Genomic DNA, 23,254 nt, shown 5'->3' with positions numbered 1-23,254 from the left:
GATATATTACACACGATCGACACGTGTGCTTCCAACCAGAACCGATTAGTACGGTTCCTTTTCTTAAATTCGTAACCCCACGCGCTCTACACATCGTTCCTTACAGACAATAAATCCAAGCCGTTATTTTCTCCCAACATGAGATGTAGGCCGTTAGATTACGTGGATTGTAAGAAGACACGCGTGAGTGGAGAGCACAACGAAGACGAAAGGTACGGCCACATGGGGGGGTGTGTGTGGGAATAAAAATCTAATAACAAAAAAAGTCAGTTGTCGTTTTCGTAATTTAAGAAAATATCAGACCCTAATTTGCAATAAAGACTGATTTATTATCTTTCGTGTTAATCGTCGCCCTTTTTCAACTAAAATCTCCCACGAAACTCACTCCTTTTCTTGAGTCTTTATTATAATTACTGTAGTGAGAGGAAAGCTCAGAACCACTCTCTTACTTGATTTTTCTCTCTCATATCAGGTACGCTGCAAACCCTAGAAATTGTTTATTTATTTTAAGTTTGAATTTTATTTAGGGTAATGGAGAACAATGATTGTTTGATGATGGTATGTATATAACTTTCATTTTTATTTAGGTGCTTCTATTTATGGTTTAGGTGAAAAAGAAAGTTGTGTAGGACATTTTTGGTGGTGTTTAATGGGGAAAGGTAAACCTAGGGCTGTTGAGAAAGGAGTGTTGGGGCAGAATTCGAGCGTTTCATCGTCTGAATCATTGAGTATACCATCTGGGCCTGTGTATTATCCCACTGAGGATGAGTTTAGAGACCCTTTGGATTTTATTTATAAGATCAGGCCAGAGGCTGAGCCATATGGGATTTGTAAGATTGTTCCACCTAAAAATTGGAAACCCCCATTTGCATTGAATTTGGATTCGTTTACGTTTCCCACTAAAACACAGGCCATTCACCAGTTGCAGGCTCGCCCTGCTGCATGTGATTCCAAGACTTTTGACTTGGAGTATAATAGGTTTTTGGAGGATCATTCTGGTAAGAAGTTGAGAAGGAGGGTAGTCTTTGAGGGGGATGAATTGGATTTATGTAAATTGTTTAATGCTGTGAAGCGGTATGGCGGTTATGATAAGGTTGTGAAGGACAAAAAGTGGGGAAATGTTTCTCGGTTTGTGAGGTCGTCAAGAAAGATTTCAGAGTGTGCAAAGCATGTTTTATCTCAGTTGTACAGGGAACATTTGTATGATTATGAATGCCATTATAATGAGTTAAATCGAGAGCCAGGTCGGAATGGTAAGAGGGTAATGCACGAGGGGAGGAGTCAATGTAGGATTGAAAATTCTAGTTCTAAAAGGAGGCGGATGAATATTGATGGCGACAAAATAAAGGTGGTTAAGGCAAAGGAGGAGGAAGAGCGTGATCAGATTTGCGAGCAATGCAAAAGTGGGTTGCATGGAGAAGTGATGCTTTTATGTGATAGGTGTGATAAGGGGTGGCATATTTATTGTCTCTCTCCACCTCTAAAGCAGATACCACTTGGAAACTGGTATTGCTTAGATTGCTTAAATTCTGAGAAAGATAGCTTTGGTTTTGTCCCGGGCAAGCATTACTCAATTGAATCTTTTAGGCGCATGGCTGATAGAGCCAAGAAGAAATGGTTTGGGTCAGGATCTGCTTCCCGGATGCAAATAGAAAAAAAATTCTGGGAAATAGTGGAAGGATCTCTTGGTGAGGTTGAGGTTATGTATGGTAATGACTTAGATACTTCTGTCTATGGGAGTGGGTTTCCACGTGTAGATGACCAGAGACCTGAGTCTGTTGAGGCTAAGGTTTGGGATGAATATTGTAGTAACCCATGGAATCTCAATAACTTGCCCAAGTTAAAAGGGTCTGTGCTACGAGCTGTTCATCACAACATTGCAGGAGTAATGGTGCCTTGGTTGTATATTGGAATGCTATTCTCATCTTTTTGCTGGCACTTTGAAGATCATTGCTTTTACTCCATGAATTACCACCACTGGTATGTATGGTGATATTCTTAATTTTACACAATTTTGTGATATTTTATTTGTGTTTTTATATCTGTAAACCTGTAACTTTTGAGCAAGTTGAGATAAGGTACCACATAGTTATCAAGATAGTCTGAATTTGGTGAGGTATGTGAAAGTTGGGATTTTTTTCTTCTTTTTTTGGGTAGAATCCCGACACGCTGGTCATAAAATGTGACACCTGTAATTTTTAATTAGTAAAATTATATCAGTCGTGTTTGTAACTACTACTGTGTAGACATGTCCCGCAAGCTCTCGTAAGTTTGCTTAGGAGGAGGCAAATAGCTGTTGGTTTGTTTGGCCTTCTAGCTGGATGTCATTATGTAAAACATTAGCTCCAAAATTTGATTGGCTGTTGCTTTATGTATAGTATAATCAAAATGAACTGTGGGAAAACTATAAAGAACGAGAAGATTTTTCTGATTGTTCCATTTTCTTTAATTCTATTGTCATAAGTTTTATTTATTTTTAATCTTTTTCTTGAGTTATGTGTTCGTGTTTTTTTTGTATTTATAATATTAATGTTCTGCTCACTCATTCTAGTATCTCTTCAGGGGAGAGCCAAAATGTTGGTATAGTGTTCCGGGTAATGAAGCCGATGCTTTTGAGAAGGTACATATAATTTATTTCAAATGAATATTTATGTAAAAATGTGAAAAGTACTTGAGCATTATGTTTTTCCCCTTTTGTTTATTAAGATTAATTTCGATATATGTATACACATGCGTATGGTCATCTGGTTGCACAGGTGCCTGTGAAATATGTTTGGGGCGCTAGTGCCACAGCCACCCCCTCTTCTCTCCTCCCCTCCTCAAGTTTTTGCTTCATGAAATATAGCTAACTATGTGTACTTTCATCTAGGTAATGCGTAACTGTCTTCCGGATCTCTTTGATGCGGAACCAGATTTGCTCTTTCAGCTTGTTACCATGTTGAATCCATCTGTTTTACAAGAAAAAGGAGTCCCTGTATACAGTGTGTTACAGGTACGGAGGATGTGGATTGATACCAGCTTTGTTTATTTTAAGGGGAAAAAATTATGAAAGATGCGAGCTTTGTAATTTTGTGCATGATCCTTCTTCCTTTGTCAAAATAGATATGGACGTTGATTGCCTAAGGCCCCTAAGGTTGTAAATAGGATATGTAATTAAATCTTATTGCTTATTTTTTGGAGTTTAGTGTTACTTGATTTGAGAAAAGTAGGAAGGGGGCAGGGACGAAGTTTTAATAATATTTGGGTTAATCTGTTAAGTTTACATCTCTCTCTCTCTCTCTCTCTCTCTCTCTCTCTCTCTCTCTCTCTCCTCATGTTGATTCTGCTATTTTTTTTCCCTTAAACCCTTTTATTTATCTTTTGTCTTGATATTCTTCTTCTTATGCTTGTTCATTACTAGGAGCCGGGGAATTTTGTGATCACTTTTCCCAGATCTTACCATGGAGGATTTAACCTTGGTGAGTATGAATTTTCAAAAATCAATACCTTCAGTCTATAGAAACAATATCTTTGGAATTTTTATTTATACACGTGCAGTAGTTAGACTTGGAATTGGTCTTTTCAGGTTTAAATTGTGCCGAGGCTGTCAATTTCGCTCCTGCCGACTGGTTACCTCATGGCAGGTTTGGATCAGAGCTGTATCAGTTATATCATAAAACTGCTGTTCTGTCTCATGAGGAGCTTCTTTGTGTATTAGCTAAGGTTATACCTTTTGTTTAGGCTACGAGTTTTTACATTAAATCTGCTTTTGATTGACATTATCAATTTCCTCTTAATATGCTCTTCATATTGTTGGATACCAGCCTAGCCTATGAATAGTTATTCTGTCTTCATTAGCAGATGCATGCTTTTTTTACTCCTTCCTATTGGATAGCTTTTGGCATAACAGTAATTTTTATTTTGTATCGGGCCTACCTTGATAGATTGTGTTAAAGATTTGAAACCTAGTGTGGTTTATACTGTGCCAAGTTGCTTAATGTTCTGGTAGTATTGTATGAAATGAGTATTTTGGTTTATATTTACAATTGATTATTAAGGGATTAGAACCCCTCACCTCTCATACACACACAAGTGACTATTAGATTAAGTTTACTTCCACACTTGTGAAGGTGTGAAATTTCATTTTATGCAAATAACAAGCTTTGTTAATGACAAAGAAGTTACAAAAATGGGAGGATGAGTTATCCTATAGAATAAAACAATGTAAAAAACATAACAAAGTTAGTGAATATTGTATGAAATGAGTATTTTGGTTTATATTTACCTCTCATACACACACAAGTGACTATTAGATTAAGTTTACTTCCACACTTCTGAAGGTATGAAATTTCATTTTGTGCAAGTAACAAGCTTTGTTAATGACTAAGAAGTTACGAAAATGGGAGGATGAGTTATCCTATAGAATAAAACAATGTAAAAAACATAACAAAATTAGTATACAGCTGATCTTTTGTTAAGATGTGCTTTACGGTCTTTCTTTTGAGAATTAGAAGTATTATAAATTTTCTAATGCTCGTCTCTTTTAGGATGCATGTGATAGCAGAGTAGCGCCTTACTTGAGGAAAGAATTGCTTAGGATATACACAAAAGAAAAGGCCTGCAGAGAGCGGCTTTGGAAAAATGGCATTGTCAAATCATCCCGTATGCCTCCTAAGAAATGCCCAGAATATGTTGGTACCGAAGAGGTATTTACTGCCACCCACTTGTCACTTTTGATTATAATTTGATGATTTTTCTAAGATAACAATCAGTTTTTATGCATATATGCTTTTGATTTTCACAGGATGCAACATGCATAATATGCAAGCAGTATCTTTATCTTTCAGCTGTTGTGTGTCGCTGTAGGCCATCTACGTCTGTTTGTCTGGAGGTTTGTACTTTTTGTAGTAAAATGTTTTCAAATAAATTAATTGAATATTGCCTTTGAGGTAAACTAGATATTAATACATTTGTCATCATTATTGTGTTTGGCAAATTTTTGTTCATCATATTTTTTGTTGACACCTTGACAAATTTGTTTTGGAAGTAGGGAAGAATGTGCCTTTACCTTTATCCCGAGATTGATTACCATACAAGTTAAATTCCAATATGTATATTTTTTAATCACTTTTAATGTTGATGGTCCAATAGGTGTTCCAATATTCGTTTGAAAATTTAAATAATGATGTGTTGTGATTGGTTAAGTTCTGCCATTTGGTTCTGTAACTTTTGATATGTTTTCTTTTCACGCAGCATTGGGAGCGCCTTTGTGAATGCAAATCCAGTAAACGTCGTCTTCTCTATCGCCAGTCACTTGCAGAGTTGAATGACTTGGTGATTGCAGTGGATAAATATTGTTCAGAGGAGACTACACAAAATAGGAATGCTCGAAGGCAGATTTCTTGCTCTAATGAACCTAAAACCTTGATCAAAAAGGTCTCTTTTTTAAATCTCTGCCAAGTCATGATAGAAACTTACTCTAGTACTACATGCGTTAATGTCTCTTATCACTACTATATGTTGCTTTTATATTGTCTTTATCTGGAAAATCTTGTAGATTGAGTTTGATACACCCAATGAAAAAGAAAATTGTTTTGTTTGGCTTTCTGAGTTGGTTAATGCATGTAGGTGAAAGGTGGTCAAGTTACTTTGAATCAACTTGCAGAACAATGGCTTATGCGCTCGGGTAAGATTTTTCAGCACACATTTTCAAGGGATGTTTACATTGCTGCAATGAAGGAAGCTCAACAATTTTTGTGGGCGGGCTCTGAGATGGATCCTGTGAGTTTCTTCTGTTCCTACTTAATTTTCATGTATTGTGATCAGTGTTTTGTTCAGTTTGTTCATTTTACTTTTGTATCTAGGTAAGGGACATGGCAAAAAATCTGGTAGCTGCTCGGAAGTGGGCAGAAAGTGTTCGAAAATGTGTGTCTAAAGGCGAAAAGTGGTCACGCAATCAACATGATGGTTTTGAGAAAGTTCACTTGGAGTACGTTAACGAGTTGCTGAGTGCTAATCCTATGCCTTGTAATGAGCCTGGACATACTAAATTGAAGGTTCTTACTTTTATGTAATTGTATATTCCATTATACTATTTCCGGCCTGTTGCCTACAATTAATTCACATATATGTGTGTTGGCAGGGTTATGCTGAAGAGGCAATGGTTTTGATACAAGAAATTAATACCGCTTTATTAGCAACCTCAAAGGTGCGCAAAAGTAAAATTTTGCTATCTTCTAACTCATTGATGATTTTTTATTGTGATATAGATTTCTTACAATTGTCACTGCAGATGTCAGAGTTGGAATTTTTGTACTCTAGAGTTCAAAACTTTTCACTTCACCTGAATGAGAGTGAAAAATTATTGCAGAAAATTTCATCTGCTAAGGTATATATTTGCTTTAATCATTTATGTTTTAATTTTGCTGTAAAATCCTCACAATAACCACCACTTGAGGCAAGCCCCAAGTGGTTGGGTTGGGTGGGTGATTGATTCTGGTTCAAGTCCCATGCAAATGTTTATATTAGAAAAGAAACTCTGCACCATATAGTTTTTTAAATTATTTTTTTTCTATCCCAATTGGCTGGTATAGAAAATTCAGTTGTTTAAGCCTATTGTACATCTCTTTCTGGGCAAAATTGTGAGTTTCTGTATGTAATATCATTCCCATTATTATAGTTCAGGGTTGTGGTCGGTTGTCATGATTCGAAGTTACTTGCTCTATTCTGCTTCTGTAGTGTCCATTTTATTAGGGGCTGGTGCCATTGCAGTGTCTTTCTACTTGCCCATCTTGTGGAGTGAATTCTGATTTGTTCATAGCTAATGAAATTTTTTTGTCGAGGCAGGTATGGCTAGAGAATGTAAGGAAGTGCATTTCAGAACAATGTCTTGCTGCTGTTGAGCTTGAATCTCTATATCAGCTAAAGTCAGAGGTGATGATAGTTTCTTATTTATTTTTCAAATTATTGTTTACAGTCTCTGAATATTTCGTCATACTTATTTTTTGATTTTTAATGGTTAGATTTTGGAGCTCCAGATTCAGTTTCCAGAGACAGAAATGCTTCTGGAATTATTAAATAAAGCCGAGTCATGTCGTGCTCGGTGTGATGAGATTCTGAAACATCCTATTAATTTAAAGGTAATTTTTGAGCTTCATTCAGTTCTTTCTTTATTTGCTTGTTTCTAAGTTCACAAGGTGGTGAACAATTCACCTCTGCAGAATGTTGAAGTGCTTCTTCTAGAGATGGATAATTTTACTGTTAATGTACCTGAGTTGAAGCTTCTAAGGCAATATCACGCTGATGCTAGTTTGTGGATATCACGCTTTAAAAATATTTTAGTAAACATTTCCGAACGAGAAGATCAACATAATGTTATTGCTGAATTAGATTGCATCTTAAAGGACGGAGCATCTTTGAAAATTCAAGGTTTGACATTTTTTTGCCTGATTGTATCTGTAGTTCCATACCACTTTTCATTATTCCCTCTCTCTCAATTTAGATATATTTTTTTTTTTTTACAATTGAAAAGAGGTTCTTGGTTGTGGTTTCTTTACAGTTGACGAGTTACCTCTTGTTGAGGTTGAGTTACAGAAGGCTTGTTGCAGAGATAAGGCACTAAAGGTAGGTTCATTGTTGTTGCTTGTTAAATATTTTTCTTCACTTCCCCCCGTTTTTTTATCATGCCATGGAATTTTTTCTATGTATTTTTTTACTTGAGCTATTAAATTAGTTTCATTTTAGTATGATCAACTTCAAATATTTAAAGTTTGTTGAAAACTGATGCAGGCGTGTGAGACTAAGATGTCTATAGACTTTCTTAGGCAACTGATGTTGGAGGCTGCACAGTAAGCACTCGTCCCTTTTTCTTTTACAAACTAAGGATCGTAAATATTTCTTTTGTTTTGCTTCCTCTAGCACCTTTTTGTTTAGCTTTAATTACTTTTCTTTTATTTGGTTCTCTTTTCAGGTTAAATATAGAGAGTGAGAAATTATTTGTTGATATGTTAAAAATACTTGATGATGCCATACAATGGGAAGCAAGGGCAACGGATATTCTTGCACGTGAGGCTGATTTGTCTGAGTTTGAAGATGCTATAAGGTTTTTAGCATGTTATTCTATGGTTTTGTGAATTAGTTATGATGGTTTGAGATTCTTCCATATGAACTGTTTGCATTTGTTTTATTTTTTATTTTGAATATTTTAGGGTTTCAGAAGATATATGTGTCATTCTACCTTCTCTCAATGAGGTTGAGGAGGCATTTGCTCTGGCTACATCTTGGTTGAAAAAAGCTAATCCATATTTTGAGTCTTCTTTCCCTTCGCTACCTTTAAAATTTGAAGCCCTGCAGGTTCTCTTCCCAACTTACATATGCTTGCCTTACTCTTTCGAAGATTTAATAGTAATCTGGCTGGCTTACATTATGCCTACATGTTGCAGGGCTTAGTTTCCCAATCAAAGCTTTTAAAGGTCTCTTTGAGAGAAAGAAGTATGCTTGAAACAGTTCTAAGAGACTGTGAGGACTGGAAGAGTAATGCTAGTTTTATATTGCGAGATACACAATGCCTTTTCGATACAACTGAAATTTCTGATGGATTATTATGTGATCTTAGTTCGAAAATTGAGAGTTTAGTTACTAGAATTGAATCAGTCAAAAAGAAAGGTTCATCTTTTGGCTTTGACTTAGATGAGATTCCAAAACTTGAGGATGCTTGTTCTACACTGCAATGGTGTAAAAGAGCCTTTTCTTTCTGTTCCAGTGCTCCTCCTTTTAAGGTGACTATCTCATTTGGTTGTGTTACGTTATTTATGGTATTGTGCGTTACTTATGACTTTCATGACCACCTTAAAGCATTTATCCTTCTCATTTGTAATATATTTTTTCTTTTTGTCTTATGGAAGATTTATCAAGTTAAATGATATTTTCTGTACATATTTTAGTTGCTTTTAATGTTGGGTGTTTAGTTAAGAGGAAAGCCATTGTTGGATAATTACTTGTATGATAAATGGTTGATTATCTGCATCAGCGTTCTGTTGGATATACTTTTTATTGCTTACATTGGTCGGCTTGCATAAATCAAGTAGGAAAGCAACCTCATTATTTTCTTAGGCCTTGTATCCTAGCCTGACATGTGACTTTTAATTGTCATTTTCTTGAAGGATGTTGAGGAGTTGATGGAAGCTGCTGAACATTTACCTAGCACATTTACTTCTGGCAGTTTCTGGAGCTCACTGATTAATGCAGTCAAATGGCTTTGGCAAGCTTCCGAAGTAGTTTCTTTGCAATCAAATTTGAAAAGATGCACCTTGAGTGATGCTGTAAGAGTTCTTGACAGTTCTCAGGTGAGTTTCTACTTTACTGCCTTTTGAGAACTTTAATTCTCTTAACTTTAATTTATTCATTGGTAGTTGTTTATTGGTTTGAGTTGATGTAACAACTTTAGTTGTTCTGTTTGCAGCATGTCAGTAGTATCTACCCAGTCATGGCTGATGAACTTGAAAATGCAATTCAGAAACACAAGTGAGTCTTGTCTCCCAACTTCCTTTTTCTCCAACTTGCCAGTTTAAATATGAATAACAATTTGACTTTTGTGAGAGAACATAACTTTCTGGCCATTGTATTCAATATCTAATAGTTAGTGTGTTTACCACGTTTGGAGTATTCAACTCATACTAAAAAAGAATTCTATACATAGATATTTGTAAATATCTTTTAATGCAGTTGCAGCTTGATATAAGTGGGTGTTGCTTAAAAGGGCTTACACTGCAGCATGTAAATGTAGTTGCAGGCATGCAGCATGTAACTCGGATGTACATGTTTTAAATTTACTATGTCCTAGTTTTTCCGAAAATGCTTTGAGAATTCCTTTTTTTTTTCCCTTTTCCAAACTGCTTACAGAAACTCATTTGGTTGAGTTTTTTCATCAGTTTGACTGTTTATATCTTCAAAATTTGTTGGGGGCTTGGGGTAGAATTCTTCTCTATTTTGCCGTGATTGCTTGGAGTGATTTTTTTATTTTATTATTGGAAGTTATATGTACTTTTTCGTATTTTTGTTTTTACAATGTTTTAAATTTACTTTTCTTTTCCTGTGCTTGAAATAAGCCCCATGTATAATTTGTGTCACTTTTTTCCCCCTTTCTCTACATACTTGCGAAATTGATTATAATCAAACATTATGCAGGTTGTGGCAAGAGCAAGTGCATCACTTTTTCCACCTAGAACCTGGAAAACGTTGTTGGTCTAGTATTTTACAGCTTAAGGTATGGTCTGAATTTGTTTATATTACAGGGGTGAGTGATATTTTGCTATCTATAGCAATTATCTAATGTTAATGTGTATTGCAATTGCAGAAGATTGTCTGTATCTGTAAGAGTATCTTTGTTTACTTTAGTTTTTAGTGTTTTCCACTCATATACCCTTAACTATTGTCTGAGGCTGAGTATGTATAATGCTTTTATTCAATTCTGTTGTCATGCATTGCAAAACGAGTGAATGAGGTTTTTGTGCTGTGATTTAATATGTATTTTAACTTGTATATGATTCCACTATAGGATAAAACCTTTTCTTTACATATAGCTTAATTGTTATAATCGTATGCAGGAAAGTGGAATTGCTGATGCTCTTAGCTGCCCAGAACTCGATATGGTTATATCTGAAGTTGTAAAGGTTGAGAAGTGGAAAAAATCTTGCAGAGACATCTTAGGGACCTTAATTGATGATGAGACTACATTGCTTGACACTTTGCTAAAGGTTTTGTCTGATTTTTCTCTCAGTTCTGCATAAACCTTTGTTGGTTTGATTATTATATGTATTTATGTTGTTTTATATTTATAAATATACAGATAAAGCAGACGATAGAAAGATCACTGTACATATTAGACAAGTCATGTGGTTCACAAGCAAAGGATTACTGTCTATGCTGTTTTAATGATTCCCGGAACCAAGAGTTTCTTATTTGTTCCATCTGCAAGGACTGGTAAGGTACTTCTAGCTTTGTTGAGGTTTTATCTTATTTATTCTAAACTCCCAGAATTACCTGCTGCTTATAGATAATTTTATAAATATATATAATTCAAACAGCTACTATTTATTTCTTCTGTATTATATCCTGAATTGCTTAATATGTTGTGATTTTATTATATTGCTGTCATCATTTATTAAGAACAACCTGTGTTTTTTGTAAAAATTAAAACAGTTACCATTTGCGATGCCTTGGACCTGCAGCTGTGGATGTAGCATGCGTAGAAGGATATAGATGTCCTTATTGTGAATATTTAGTGTCAGGACAAATTTCTTTCAAGGGAGGTGGTCCTCTGGTACGTCTTTCTATAAAGATTTTAAAATTTGAGATGAGTGTGTATATAAATCTCATTCCATTTTATGCTCGCAGAGATTTGCTGGGAAGCGTCCAGAGCTTAAAATGCTTATTGAACTTCACTCCAATCATCAAGACTTCTCTGTCCGGTAACAAAATCTCTAATTCTGTTAATTCAATTTCTACTTGAAGCTCTAGACGTGATTTCTACTTCATCAAATACCATCTGTCTTTTCACTTGAAAACTGAACTTCTTCTCACTGCTTCTTCAGTATCTTTTAATTTGTACTTCACTGTAGGTATTGATATAATTTTTTTTCTTATTTTTGTTGGTGCAGTATTGAAGAAAGAGAAATTTTGAAAGAGCTGGTGGAAAAGGCTAAGGCATGCAAAACTCGCCTTACAGAGATTGCTGATAATGCCTTAGCTTTGGTTGACAAAGATCTGAGTACAATTTCTGGAAAGTTAACTGCTGCTTTAAAGGTGTGCTGTGGATTATTATGTTGTGATATTTTACTCTACTGTAAACAACAGATCCTCCCTGGTTCCCATTCTCCAGGCTCTTCTTCTTTTCTCAAATGAACTGCTACTATAGGATTTTGGATCGTGCAAAAATTATTGTAATTCATTAAACTTTTTCTGTGATCCCACCCAAGAGATTCATCCACACTTAAGAAAGAGAACAAATAATTAAATAGTAGCCAAAATTTTCTTATACTGCTAGAATTTTGCTTCATCCTGATTGTTTTTCTTTGGTTTTAAAGGCGACCGAGCTAGCAGGTGTATGTGACAATGCAGTTGATCGCAATTTCAAGTTGGCTTTAGCTAGAAACTCTTGGAAACATAAAGTCAATAGGTTACTTGTGAGTTTAGAGAAGCCCACACTCCAACAGATTCAACAGCATTTGAAAGAGGTATGCTTTTTATGCAAACTCAAACTCCATTTTGTGCTCTCTATATGCATTTATTTGAGTCCAAATGAGTGGAACGCTTAATTTGTCTGGTTAAAATTTAAAATTGTCATTTCTTAAGAGTGCCATTTATGAAGTACAAAGTAAACTTTTTGAGCTCCACTTTGGTCCTTCAAGTTTTTACAATCGATGCAATTATGTTGCGGTAATTTTGTCAGATATCTATAATGCATTTTTATAAAATGTTGCAGGGGCTGACCTTGAACATTCCACCAGAAGATCACTTCAGGCAGAAACTTACAGAAGTGAAGCGTGTAGGCCTGAAGTGGGCAGATCATGCTAAGAAGGTTCAAATCGTTGCTCCTTTTCTTTTAAAACCATTGCTCTTTTCTCTGTCATTGCTTGTTTCCCTGCAAGCCATTCCTCTCTCTCCCTCTCTTTCACATTTGAAAATGTTGTGTTCCTGTCAATAGGTCGCAGCAGATTCTGGGGCTCTTAGCTTAGATAAAGTTTTTGACCTTATCAAAGAGGGGGAGAATTTGCCCGTTCATCTAGATAAGGAACTTAAGGTAATACATTGGGTCTTTAGACTAATTAAGTTACTTGGTGTTTGTGTAAATTGTTGTTACAATTTTCTTCTTTCGTGGATGCAGTTATTAAGAACTCGTAGTATGCTCTATTGCATTTGTCGGAAGCCATATGATCAAAGAGCGATGATTGCATGTGATCAATGTGACGAGTGGTATCACTTCGACTGCATCAAATTAGTGACTCCACCAAACATCTACATCTGTCCTGCATGTGAACCACGAAAGGCTGAATTGCTGATGCTGTCATTGATGGATAATGAGAGGTCAGCCTGGTTTTATATTAATGAATTTGTTATCTCCATATTGCATTTCTCTAAATTATTGTGCTGCTCTTATGTGGGAACCAAGCATGTTTTGTTAAGCAGAATCAGTCTGCAGTGTGCCACGGGTTTAGAGGTTTGAATGTTATAGACCTGTTATCGATAAGCAACAAGAAAGGCTCCTACGAATCAATTTTTGCTGGCATCATATTAGCTTTTATGTTTGCTTTGACATATTACCAAATGTCCATCATATCATTGTTTTCGGAGTGCTCTTTCTTGTACATGTTATTTGAAGTCGGTTGGTGATAGTGTGATTTTGTTGAGAAATGTTCTACAACCATTCATTTGCTGTCCTTTATTAATTCCCTTAAGTTTCATTTGCAATAACTGGTAACAGATCATCGGATGCCAAATCCGTGGAGCCTAAGACACCGTCTCCCCGTAACACAAAGTCAATAAAGAAATCGAGAAGGGTCAATTCCGACTCAACTCAGAAGATGCTCTCGGATCAGAACAACACTCTGAGGTGTAATAGTGGGATTGAGCGTCTTTGGTGGCGAAATCGGAAGCCTTTCAGAAGGGCGGTGAAGAAACGAACAGAACTTGAAAGTCTTTCATTTTTCCATTCTCAACAACATTGAACATGAAATCCAGTTAGTTACTAACCATTCGATTCATTCATTTCATTCATAGTCAAATTAGATCTCACTTGTCTTCTCCTTTTCCCTTAATCAATAAAGGGGGGAGCATTTTTATTTTGTCAAAAATGTCTTTTGTTGCTTAGAAGAAACACTTTTTTTGTGGAGAAATTATGCTAATTATTATAAAGTTTAGCTTATCCCTTATTAATATTATAAGTTCAAGCTTTTTCTTCTTTTAGGAGTGGCTTGGCTAGGATTTTTTTGTTAGATTTTCAGCTTCTGATCATTTTGTACAGGCATTTGCATAAGAACGAAGAAGCTGGTCAATGCGATTTCCTCGTGAATTTCTTTCCATATAATATATATGGCCAAAAGGTCAACCAATAATTTCACGATGGTCGAATGATATCATTTGGGGTTTGTTTATTCTTTGTTTTCAGGGGCAATATTTTTTAAAAGGTTAATTAGAATAATAGTACAATTACCCTAATAAATCATTGCATTAGTTTTTCAATGTTAAGGTGCCCACTGGTAGCAGGCATAAAGTTGATAACAATAGAAGTGATCGTAGGGTTCATTTAGGGCTCACCTCTTTAAAAGGTTATATGGACGTATTTTTTTTTTCTGAATTGTTTTAATTTTTTAAATCATGTAAAATTTTAAAAGTTAAAAATAATCTAATATATATACTAGCAAAAAACTACGTGCAAGGCACGTATACTAAATTTTATGCTAAGTTTTTTCTATATTATTTGAAAGTGAGATTATTATTGAATACTGAATGCAATATATTAGTGTTTAAGAAAACTTAATGATTTAAATATTTTCTTAAGTTAATCTAAAAATAAACTAAAAATTGATGTTCTAATACTTAAAGAAACATTACTTAAATGGGGGTAAGATAAAAAGAAAATTAAAAATCAATCTCTAAATTGTTGATAATTGAAGATGGCATTAGTCTAAAAATTGTAGATAAGAAAACTAATGATAGTCATTGGTGGATTTCAATCTTCATTTTCTTTGATAGAGACAATAGTGTAATTTTTGTATTTTGCACTTTTCATTCTAGCTGAGTCTGCATATATCTGGATTATTCATTTTTTCTTTGATAAATTGAATATGGTAGTGTCGACAAAGCGGCGGTGTTCCTGCAAACAGTGATGTATTTTCATGTAAGATGATTAGACATGGTGTGCATAATTTATTTAATTAAAAAATCAACTTATGAAAGGCATGTAAAACTATTTAATTTTTTAAAAACTACACCTCTGTTATATATTTCATTAGACTAAATAAATGTGAACTCTATAATCAGGTTAGACTTTTTTTATTATTATTTAGTCTGAGTTCACATTTATTGATTCACTACATATTTTGTTTTATAATTAATTAAATTTTAATCAATTTTTTTTTATGTATCTCTATAATTTCTGTTTCTTTTATTAATGTGAAACTTTAGCCTTAATTAGTTCCCTTCTAGCCCAATAAAATTAAGCCAGATCTACTTCTCACTTCCCTTTCATTATATTTTAATTGATGTTTCTTTACGTGATTCTTTATATATTCTCTATATATTTTTCTAGATATTTAGTCATTGTTATTATTAATGATTTAAAATTGAATTATTATTCTTAGATATTAATTGATGATCAGCATTATTATTAAAGATAGTGTTGGAGAACTTCATCCACTGAAGTGTGCTCGAAAGCATGAGGAATTCCCGCTGGTGATAAGATGACAACGGCGATTTGAGCGTTGCACTTGACGCACAACTCACTCGCCTTCTTGAAAAGCCCATCTCGTCTCTTAGAGAAACTGACAAGCATATTAGAGGGTTTTTTTTTTTTTTGTTGTTTTTGTTTTTTTTGTTGTTGTTGTTCTTCTCCCTCTTCCAAACTTCTCTTACCCATAGTACCTGTAGGAGAAGAAAACATAAAAGTATTGTCTTGGTTCAAAACTTCTCAAAACAGGGTAATTTGTAATAAACGATAGATAAATTAAGTTATCAATACATCCCAAACGATCAGGAAAAGTGAATTCAATTCAATTTGACAAAATCAAACTCGAGAAACAACCCAACCGATATCAAATTTTCTATCGTAGAATATAATGATCCGCTAACCAAACCCTAAACAAGAAATTAGACGTTTGGTATTCATCGTGAAAAGAAATAAACATACAGTTATTATCAAATATAATCACATAGTGACTTCATCAAATAGCATACACACATATATACTACTACAATTCTTTTTAAACTTATTTCAGAGAGAATAAATGAAACAAAAGAAAACTTACAGTAAAAACTCTGAAACGGCCACAAAATCAATAAGAAAAAGCCAAAAACCTAAAAAGCACAAGTGTTCGGTAGAAAAAAAAAAGTAAATAAAAAAATAGATAAATAAAATCATGGAATTCATTTTCTATCCCTAAGATGAGATCAAAACATAAAAATAACATGTACCATTATGATTTGTAAGGGAAAACGAGAGCATACAAGCAAACGAGGTGAAAGAGGAAATAGCAGAATAAGAACGCCGGACTGTAAAATTTGTTAGTCTATTTATCAAAATAAAATACAAAATAGCATATATTTATAGTTCTAAGCAAAACCCATAAAAATTTTGAAGAAAAAATATGTCAACAATGACTTAATCAGATCTGTGACTTTGAGATAGAACACCATGATTCTCAATATACGATAATGACAATAGGTGAGAAACAATAGTAACAATGACTTTGAATGGTCAAGATGTAAATATAATGCATTATGAAAGAAAAAGTGTTTACTTAAATAATAATAATAATAATAATAATATTAATAACACTCTAATTTTTTTCTATGTCACCTACTTATTTATTTTTATATTCATAATTTTTTAATAGAGCTATTTAAAATTTCATATACTTTAATCTTATAACTATTAACTTATTAATAAATAAATAATGAAATTTTTTAATCCTTTTAATAATAATAATAATTAATATTAGGGTAAATACCATTTTAGACCCTCTATTTTATTAAATGACAAAATAGACCCTATATTTTCTAAAATAGTACAAATATGACCCTGAACTGATTTTTTTTGTCAAAATAAAATTTAATAATAATCCGATCTAAAAGTGTTATGACAAAACTATTTACATTTTTTGTATCTGTTCGTGTTAGGAATTGTCTTGAAGTTGGTTACACTAAAAAAAAAGTTATCGAAAATTTAGCTCAGAATCATATTCTTACCATTATGAAAAATACAGGGTCCATTTTGTCATTTAACAAAACAGATGGTCAAATCGGTACTTTTTGCAAAACACAAAATCTAAAATGATATTTACCCTTAATATTATGGTGAATAAACTTAAAATCATGATGTTTTAATAAATAGAATTATTATTATTATTATATCAGAAAAATATTATAATAATGACGTGGATTATATTAATTATCAACATAATATGATAAGTTTTCACTCTAGATACAAGGTTTAAACGTTGATGAGTTGTACGAAATACAACAAATGTTGATATTATGACGATATTTATTGTATGTTTATTTATTATTATCATTACTAACGAGTGATAGGAACTTGTAAAGTGAAAGGAAAAAAAACATTATGTGAAGTTGGCAACTATCAATAATGTTCATCGAGATTATAGGCCTTGCATTACCAAACTATATAAAATATACTAAATTATAATCTCACTGAACTTATTACTTGCCCAAAATAAAAAAATAAAAATCATAAAATAAAGCATGTGATGGAGTGTCATTTTAAGGTTCCATAGCCAATTTATAGTCTACAGATTTAGCTATTTTATATCTGAGTGCTCTAAGCAGAAAATAAACGATATTAACTTCATATAATTAAGTGGTAATAAATAAATATTAATATATATAAATAAAGTTGATAGATCATAGAATTATGAACATTAATCAGTGGAATACGGGTCTTGTGGATTTAAGAAAAAGCTCAATTAGTTGCTCCTCGATAGACCCCTTCGACTCCTTCTGACTATTTTGACAAAATAGCATATTATTAACTTGAGTACACTGCTAACGCCATGAGCATGCATAAGATTGTTTGCTCAAATCTCCTCTCCGTATCAAATCTCCGGTTGTTTTCTTTTTAAATAGGTTGTGATTCTAGAATATCAATTCAAATATCAATGAGATTTGTTTTATTATTATTTTATTATATATAAATAATATTTTATTATTTTATTAAATAAAAATAAAAGTCACCCATGAATTTTTTATAAACTAAGAATTTTAGTTATATAAGCAAACTTTATATAGAATAGATATATAGATATAGATTTATATATATATATAGATTTTAAATTATATATAAAAATATTATATTTTTGTTTTATGATAATTGAGTAACTTGTTAAACTTTAATTACTTTTAGTATAAGATTAAAAAGAACTAATATTATAGATATAGAACAAATATGAAAATAAATATGAGTTTTTAAGAAAAATAATTATCCATATTGTTATATATATTTTAAAACTAAAAAAAATTAAAGCAGAGCATATTAATTATTTCAAAATATACCTTTATACACATGCTTCATCCACAAACATCATCAAAGTAGTAAATTTATAGTTTTTAGAAAAATATACTACAATTATTATAGTATATTATAAATTATAGTAATATCATCAATAAATTTATCAACTCCATAAAATATCATTAATTATAGTCGACATGGTCTTAATTTTACACTTTGATATCCACTATTGATTTTGCATAGCACAAACTTATAAAGATTTAAGCAAACATAAAAAGAGAGTATTAGTCTCAAAGCTCCTACTCTAATATGTATATTATAAACACAAATAAATAATATATAATAACACATACAAATAAATAATATATAATAACACTTAATTGTAGATACAAAATCAGTACTATGTGAAGTAATTTTTTTTTTAAAAAAAAATACAGAAGTGGAAAACAATTTTCCCATATAAAGAAAATTAAAAAAAAAAATAAACTGATAATGTAGAGAGAGGCATAGAAGGGAGAGTGATTAAGATTTATGGTAGGTTAATATCACCTGGTCTCAATTTTGTGTTTTGATGTATACCATTTTCATACCACAACACTTATAAGAATTTAAGCAAACACAGAAAGAGTGTTAGTCTCAAGATTATATTCTAATATGTATATTATAAACACAAATCAATACATAAAAACACTTAATTGTAGATACAAAATCAATACCATATAAAGTGATTTTTCTTTTCGCGCGGGTTGTGATTTTTCTATTGTAGATACAAACCGCGAAGAGCGCGGGTTGTGATAGACTTACATATGTTTGCAATTTTCTTTTCACTAATTGTTAGAAACAATCATACGAACCCCAACAGCATCAACTCTGCATTAATTTAACAATTAGTTATATATAATAGTCCCACAATAATCAATTCATACTTGAAAGAAAAGCATTACAAATGAAAATCACACCTGATTTGATCTTATCAAGAGCTTCAAGTAGAAATTTCTTCCGTCTTTTGTTTAGAACTTCATGCTATATACAGTGTGCTTCATGCGATATAAATTGGGGATTCCCCGTTAATCTCAGCCAAAAAAGGGTTATTAATAAATAAATATTAATTTATAATTAAAGATATTTTGAAAAGTTAATTGAAAAAGAAGATAGATAAATATTTTAATATTTTTTTAATTAATTAATAAATAAAAAATGAGAGAATTAAGGAGATAATTGATAGAGGCATTTAGGAGGCTATTTTATATAGATATATAGATGGTTGTGATTCTCCAATATTTAATATCAGTTAAAATATTAATAAGATTTGTTTTATTATTATTTTATTATTTTATCAAATAAAAATTAAAAGTGATCCATAAATTTCTCATAAACCAAGAATTTCAATTATATAGGCACACTTTATATAAAATAGATAAAGGAGAAGTATTTGGCGGTGACGTGGCGGTCTGAAATCTCTCTAATTAGTATTATTTGTTCTCTCCTTAATTCTCTTTTTATTTTTTTTTATTTTTATTAGTTTTATAAATATTAATTAATATAAAATATATATTTTTATTTATTTTCTGTTAATTCTATAATTTTTTATTATTTTTAATTTTTTTTAATTAAGATATCACGTTTGCAATTGCATGGCTATTTTTTCTTAAACTTAATTTTATATATAGACACATGTTTACCAACATCAATTTACACTTTCTCTCTCTCAAAAAGCTCAACCCCTGTAAAGATTATGGTTTTTATTCTCATCCTTTTGTTTATTTATCTTTCGAATCAAATTAAAAGCCTCATATATTCAAGCTTCCATTGGCAGGGTCTCTCTTATAGCGTGCAGTCTTCGTCTTCGTCAACCTGGACTGGAATAGGTACTGACTGGTTTCTGTTGTTGTTATAGGATCTGCTTCTTTCTTATGGAATCATCTCCAAGAACAAGTCTCTAAGCTAAGCACTCCTTTAATACTCTACTCTACAGAGTCATTGTTTACAATTCCTTTGTTTGTCATTTTCCAGTGGGATCTGATTTATTCTCTTTTCTTTAACATTTTTCAATCATCATATATTTGTCTTATTTAAAAGTGAAGACTCTTGATCATATTCATTCTTCAAGTTACCTTAAGAGGTTTCTATTTTAATTTTCTTTGTCTATCGTTTGTTGTTGTAAATGAGTTCAATGTTTTTCTTTCTTTTTTGTTTCACAACTCTTTTATATTCTTTCTTTTTTCAATGTTTTTCTTTTTGTTATAGGTTTGTTTTATATTGATTTTGTTCTATTTTGTGCCATTATTTATGGCTTTGGCGCCTTACAAGCTTTAGCACCTATTATATGGTTGGGCCCCTAATTATTTAGGGTAGTTTGTTTAAATTTTCACGTTTTTCGGTATTGAATGTATAAGAAAATTTTGACACAATAATATTTTAAAGTTAATAAGTTATGCACTATACAGATTTATTTAGTCAGAATAAAAGGATTATTTTGGTTAAGATATGATTTAAAGAATATTTTAAACTGAAATAAGGTTTAAGAAGTTTTACTTTAAACGCTAATTCTTATTAGCTATGTTTTGGTTTATATTTTTTAGGAATTTTCAGCAAAAAAGAAAAGTTTTTGGAATTTTAGTATTCAGATTTTAATATTGTAGTTAATTAAGTAAAATGAAGAATAAGAATCTTGAGGATATTGTAATAAAGGGAGGTGGAAACACTAATGGTTAATATATTGGTTTAGATATATTTGGGAAGCAAATTATTATAAAAATTTAGTTTGTTCTCAATATTATGGGAATGTACCAAAATTATTTTATTATTTGTATTTTTAAAGAGTTTCTGGATGAGTGTTATTAGTTTTTTGATGGAAGAAATGGAAGTACAAATTTGATGGATGAGCTGCGCCATTATTTATGGCTTTGGTGCCTTTTAAGGTTTTTGCGCATGATTTATGGCTGGCCCCTAATTATTTAGGTTAATTGATTAAAATTATAAAATATCATGAATTTTAAAAATATTATAAAATTTAATAGCTAACAATTATGGTATATAATTATGAGATTATTGCCTTATTAGTTTATTATAGATAACATAATATTAATTTTGGGTATATGAAATATAAATATGAGTTTATTATAGATAACATAATATTAATTTTGGTATATAAATTATAAATGTGGGATTTTGTAATAAATTGGAGATAGGGACATTAATTGTGAATTGAGAATATTTTGTTTTATTTTATTTTTTATTTTTGGAAAGATATTGAAATAAATGGAAAGTAAATGCTAATGAAGTATTGAGATTATTGCCTTATTAGTTGTATAGGAAAATACTAATATGAATAGTTTTTATAATAATATGAATGGTATAATAATTAGGAGGTTATCTATTTAATTAATAATTAAGGAAGCATTATGTCATAATACCGAATTGGATTAATTAATATTAATTTAATATTATTAATTAAATGTATGATGAAGTGGTAATAGGAAAATGGTACTTTTGAATGTGAAAATTGCAATATTAAGTTTTAAGGATATTAATACAATTTTGGTTTAATTTAAGTTGAATAAAGATTATAGATACTATGTTTTACGCTATAAATAAAATAATAAATAATTTGACTTATTAAGGATTTTGACATGTTTTAGTCTATAAATAAGTAATATTTTTAAGAGATAAAATGAAATAATTAGTATATAATATTTTGAATATTTAAGGAATAATAGGTATTAAAAGGAAAATTTTATTTATGTTTGATTTTAAAAGGGTAAAATTAAGGAATAGGTATCCTATGAAGGTATTAAAAGGAAAATTTTATTTATTTTGGCATTTAATTTTTTATTTATTTGCTAGAAAATCAGAGTTAATTTAAGCGTGCAAATATAACAAAGAGAATCGAAAATTAAAATCAAAGAGAAAAAAAAAAGAAATAACGAAAATTAAATAGACAAAAATAAAATAAAATTATAAAAGAATAATAAAATAAAATAAAAAATAGTGGAATGTGAGAAACTAGATAGTAAAACAACCAAAATAAAAACAAACATATAAAAATCAGTTTCTTAAAATAATTAAATAAAAAAATTAAAATTTAAAACTCAATTATGAACAAAAAAAAAAAAACAGTTATGAAAACTAGCTCCTTAAAAAAACAAGTTATGAAAACAATAATATAATATGTGTGTCAGAAACTGATTATTCAAAATATTGTTCAAATATCATACAATAATAAACTGATTTTATACAAACTAAAAATTATACAATAACATCACAAAAATGAAGCAACCCCATAACAGAACAGTTAAAACCTGTGAAACCAGTTTCGGTCCCGTGAAACAATTTTTGACGCTATACAAAATCATAACAAAATATAAATGTTAAATAATAAAGTTAACTGAAACTAATTTTATCAGACAATCAAATAAAAAATGAAAAAAGAAAAACACACAAAAAAAATAGTAATTACAAATATAATCAAAACAGCACACAATGCATATTAATAATTTGAAAACAAAATATAAGTGTAAATTTCAAACCTAGAAACAAAATAATAAAAAAGTAACTTAAAATAAAAAAATAGTAATAACATCATAAAATAGAGCAACTCTATTACAGAACTCTCAAAATATGTAAACCAGTTTGGAACAATAATTTAGAAAAACCACTAACAAACATAATCAAAAACAAAACACAACTATAATTTAAGAACATAATATAAATGTGAAAACCATTTGCAATTTTTTTTTTTAAAAAAAAAATATAAAGAAACTTAAAATAAATAAATCATAAAATGAAATAACCCCATTACAAAACTCTCAAAACCTGTGAAACCAGTTTCGACCCTATAAAAAATCATATAAAATCTATGAAATCAGTCTCGATCCTATAAAAAAAGAAATTTTATTTACATTACAAAAACTTCTAAAGACACCACATTTTAATAATTTTTATTTTATATAAAATTTATATATTTAATTGGACTAAGTTTTTTTTAACTTTTTTAATTCATATTCTTAAAAAAATATACATATTAAAATAAAAATA

At 31.1% G+C, this 23,254-nt stretch overlaps 1 protein-coding gene across 3 annotated transcripts; it reads left to right on the top strand.

Annotated features, from left to right (window-relative positions):
* The first annotated feature begins 277 nt into the window (after positions 1-277).
* Positions 278-14,098, top strand: LOC115715810 (lysine-specific demethylase JMJ17). 3 transcript variants are annotated; one of them, XM_061115686.1, is made up of 35 exons: positions 278-472; positions 588-1,980; positions 2,563-2,620; positions 2,870-2,992; positions 3,401-3,458; positions 3,566-3,702; positions 4,527-4,685; positions 4,784-4,870; positions 5,233-5,415; positions 5,608-5,760; positions 5,844-6,035; positions 6,122-6,187; positions 6,272-6,367; positions 6,826-6,912; positions 7,002-7,118; positions 7,200-7,407; positions 7,538-7,602; positions 7,768-7,826; positions 7,949-8,080; positions 8,187-8,331; positions 8,421-8,756; positions 9,141-9,323; positions 9,440-9,501; positions 10,165-10,243; positions 10,584-10,733; positions 10,826-10,959; positions 11,179-11,299; positions 11,374-11,447; positions 11,637-11,781; positions 12,063-12,212; positions 12,461-12,556; positions 12,683-12,778; positions 12,863-13,062; positions 13,460-13,715; positions 14,000-14,098. In XM_061115686.1, the coding sequence occupies exons 2-34, from the start codon at positions 650-652 to the stop codon at positions 13,701-13,703; spliced, it is 5,526 nt and encodes a 1,841-aa protein (XP_060971669.1). In that variant the 5' UTR covers positions 278-472; positions 588-649; the 3' UTR covers positions 13,704-13,715; positions 14,000-14,098. The 3 variants fall into 3 exon arrangements, with proteins under 3 accessions (XP_060971669.1, XP_060971668.1, XP_060971670.1); XM_061115685.1 differs by lacking the exon at positions 14,000-14,098 and having other exon boundaries at positions 13,460-13,941; XM_061115687.1 differs by lacking the exon at positions 14,000-14,098 and having other exon boundaries at positions 344-472; positions 609-1,980; positions 13,460-13,941.
* The last annotated feature ends 9,156 nt before the right edge of the window (positions 14,099-23,254 follow it).

Source organism: Cannabis sativa, chromosome 5, assembly GCF_029168945.1.
Source record: "Cannabis sativa cultivar Pink pepper isolate KNU-18-1 chromosome 5, ASM2916894v1, whole genome shotgun sequence".
Taxonomy (NCBI): Eukaryota; Viridiplantae; Streptophyta; class Magnoliopsida; order Rosales; family Cannabaceae; genus Cannabis; species Cannabis sativa.
Note: the sequence above shows the minus strand (reverse complement) of the source record. Positions and strands in the feature narration are given on the sequence as shown.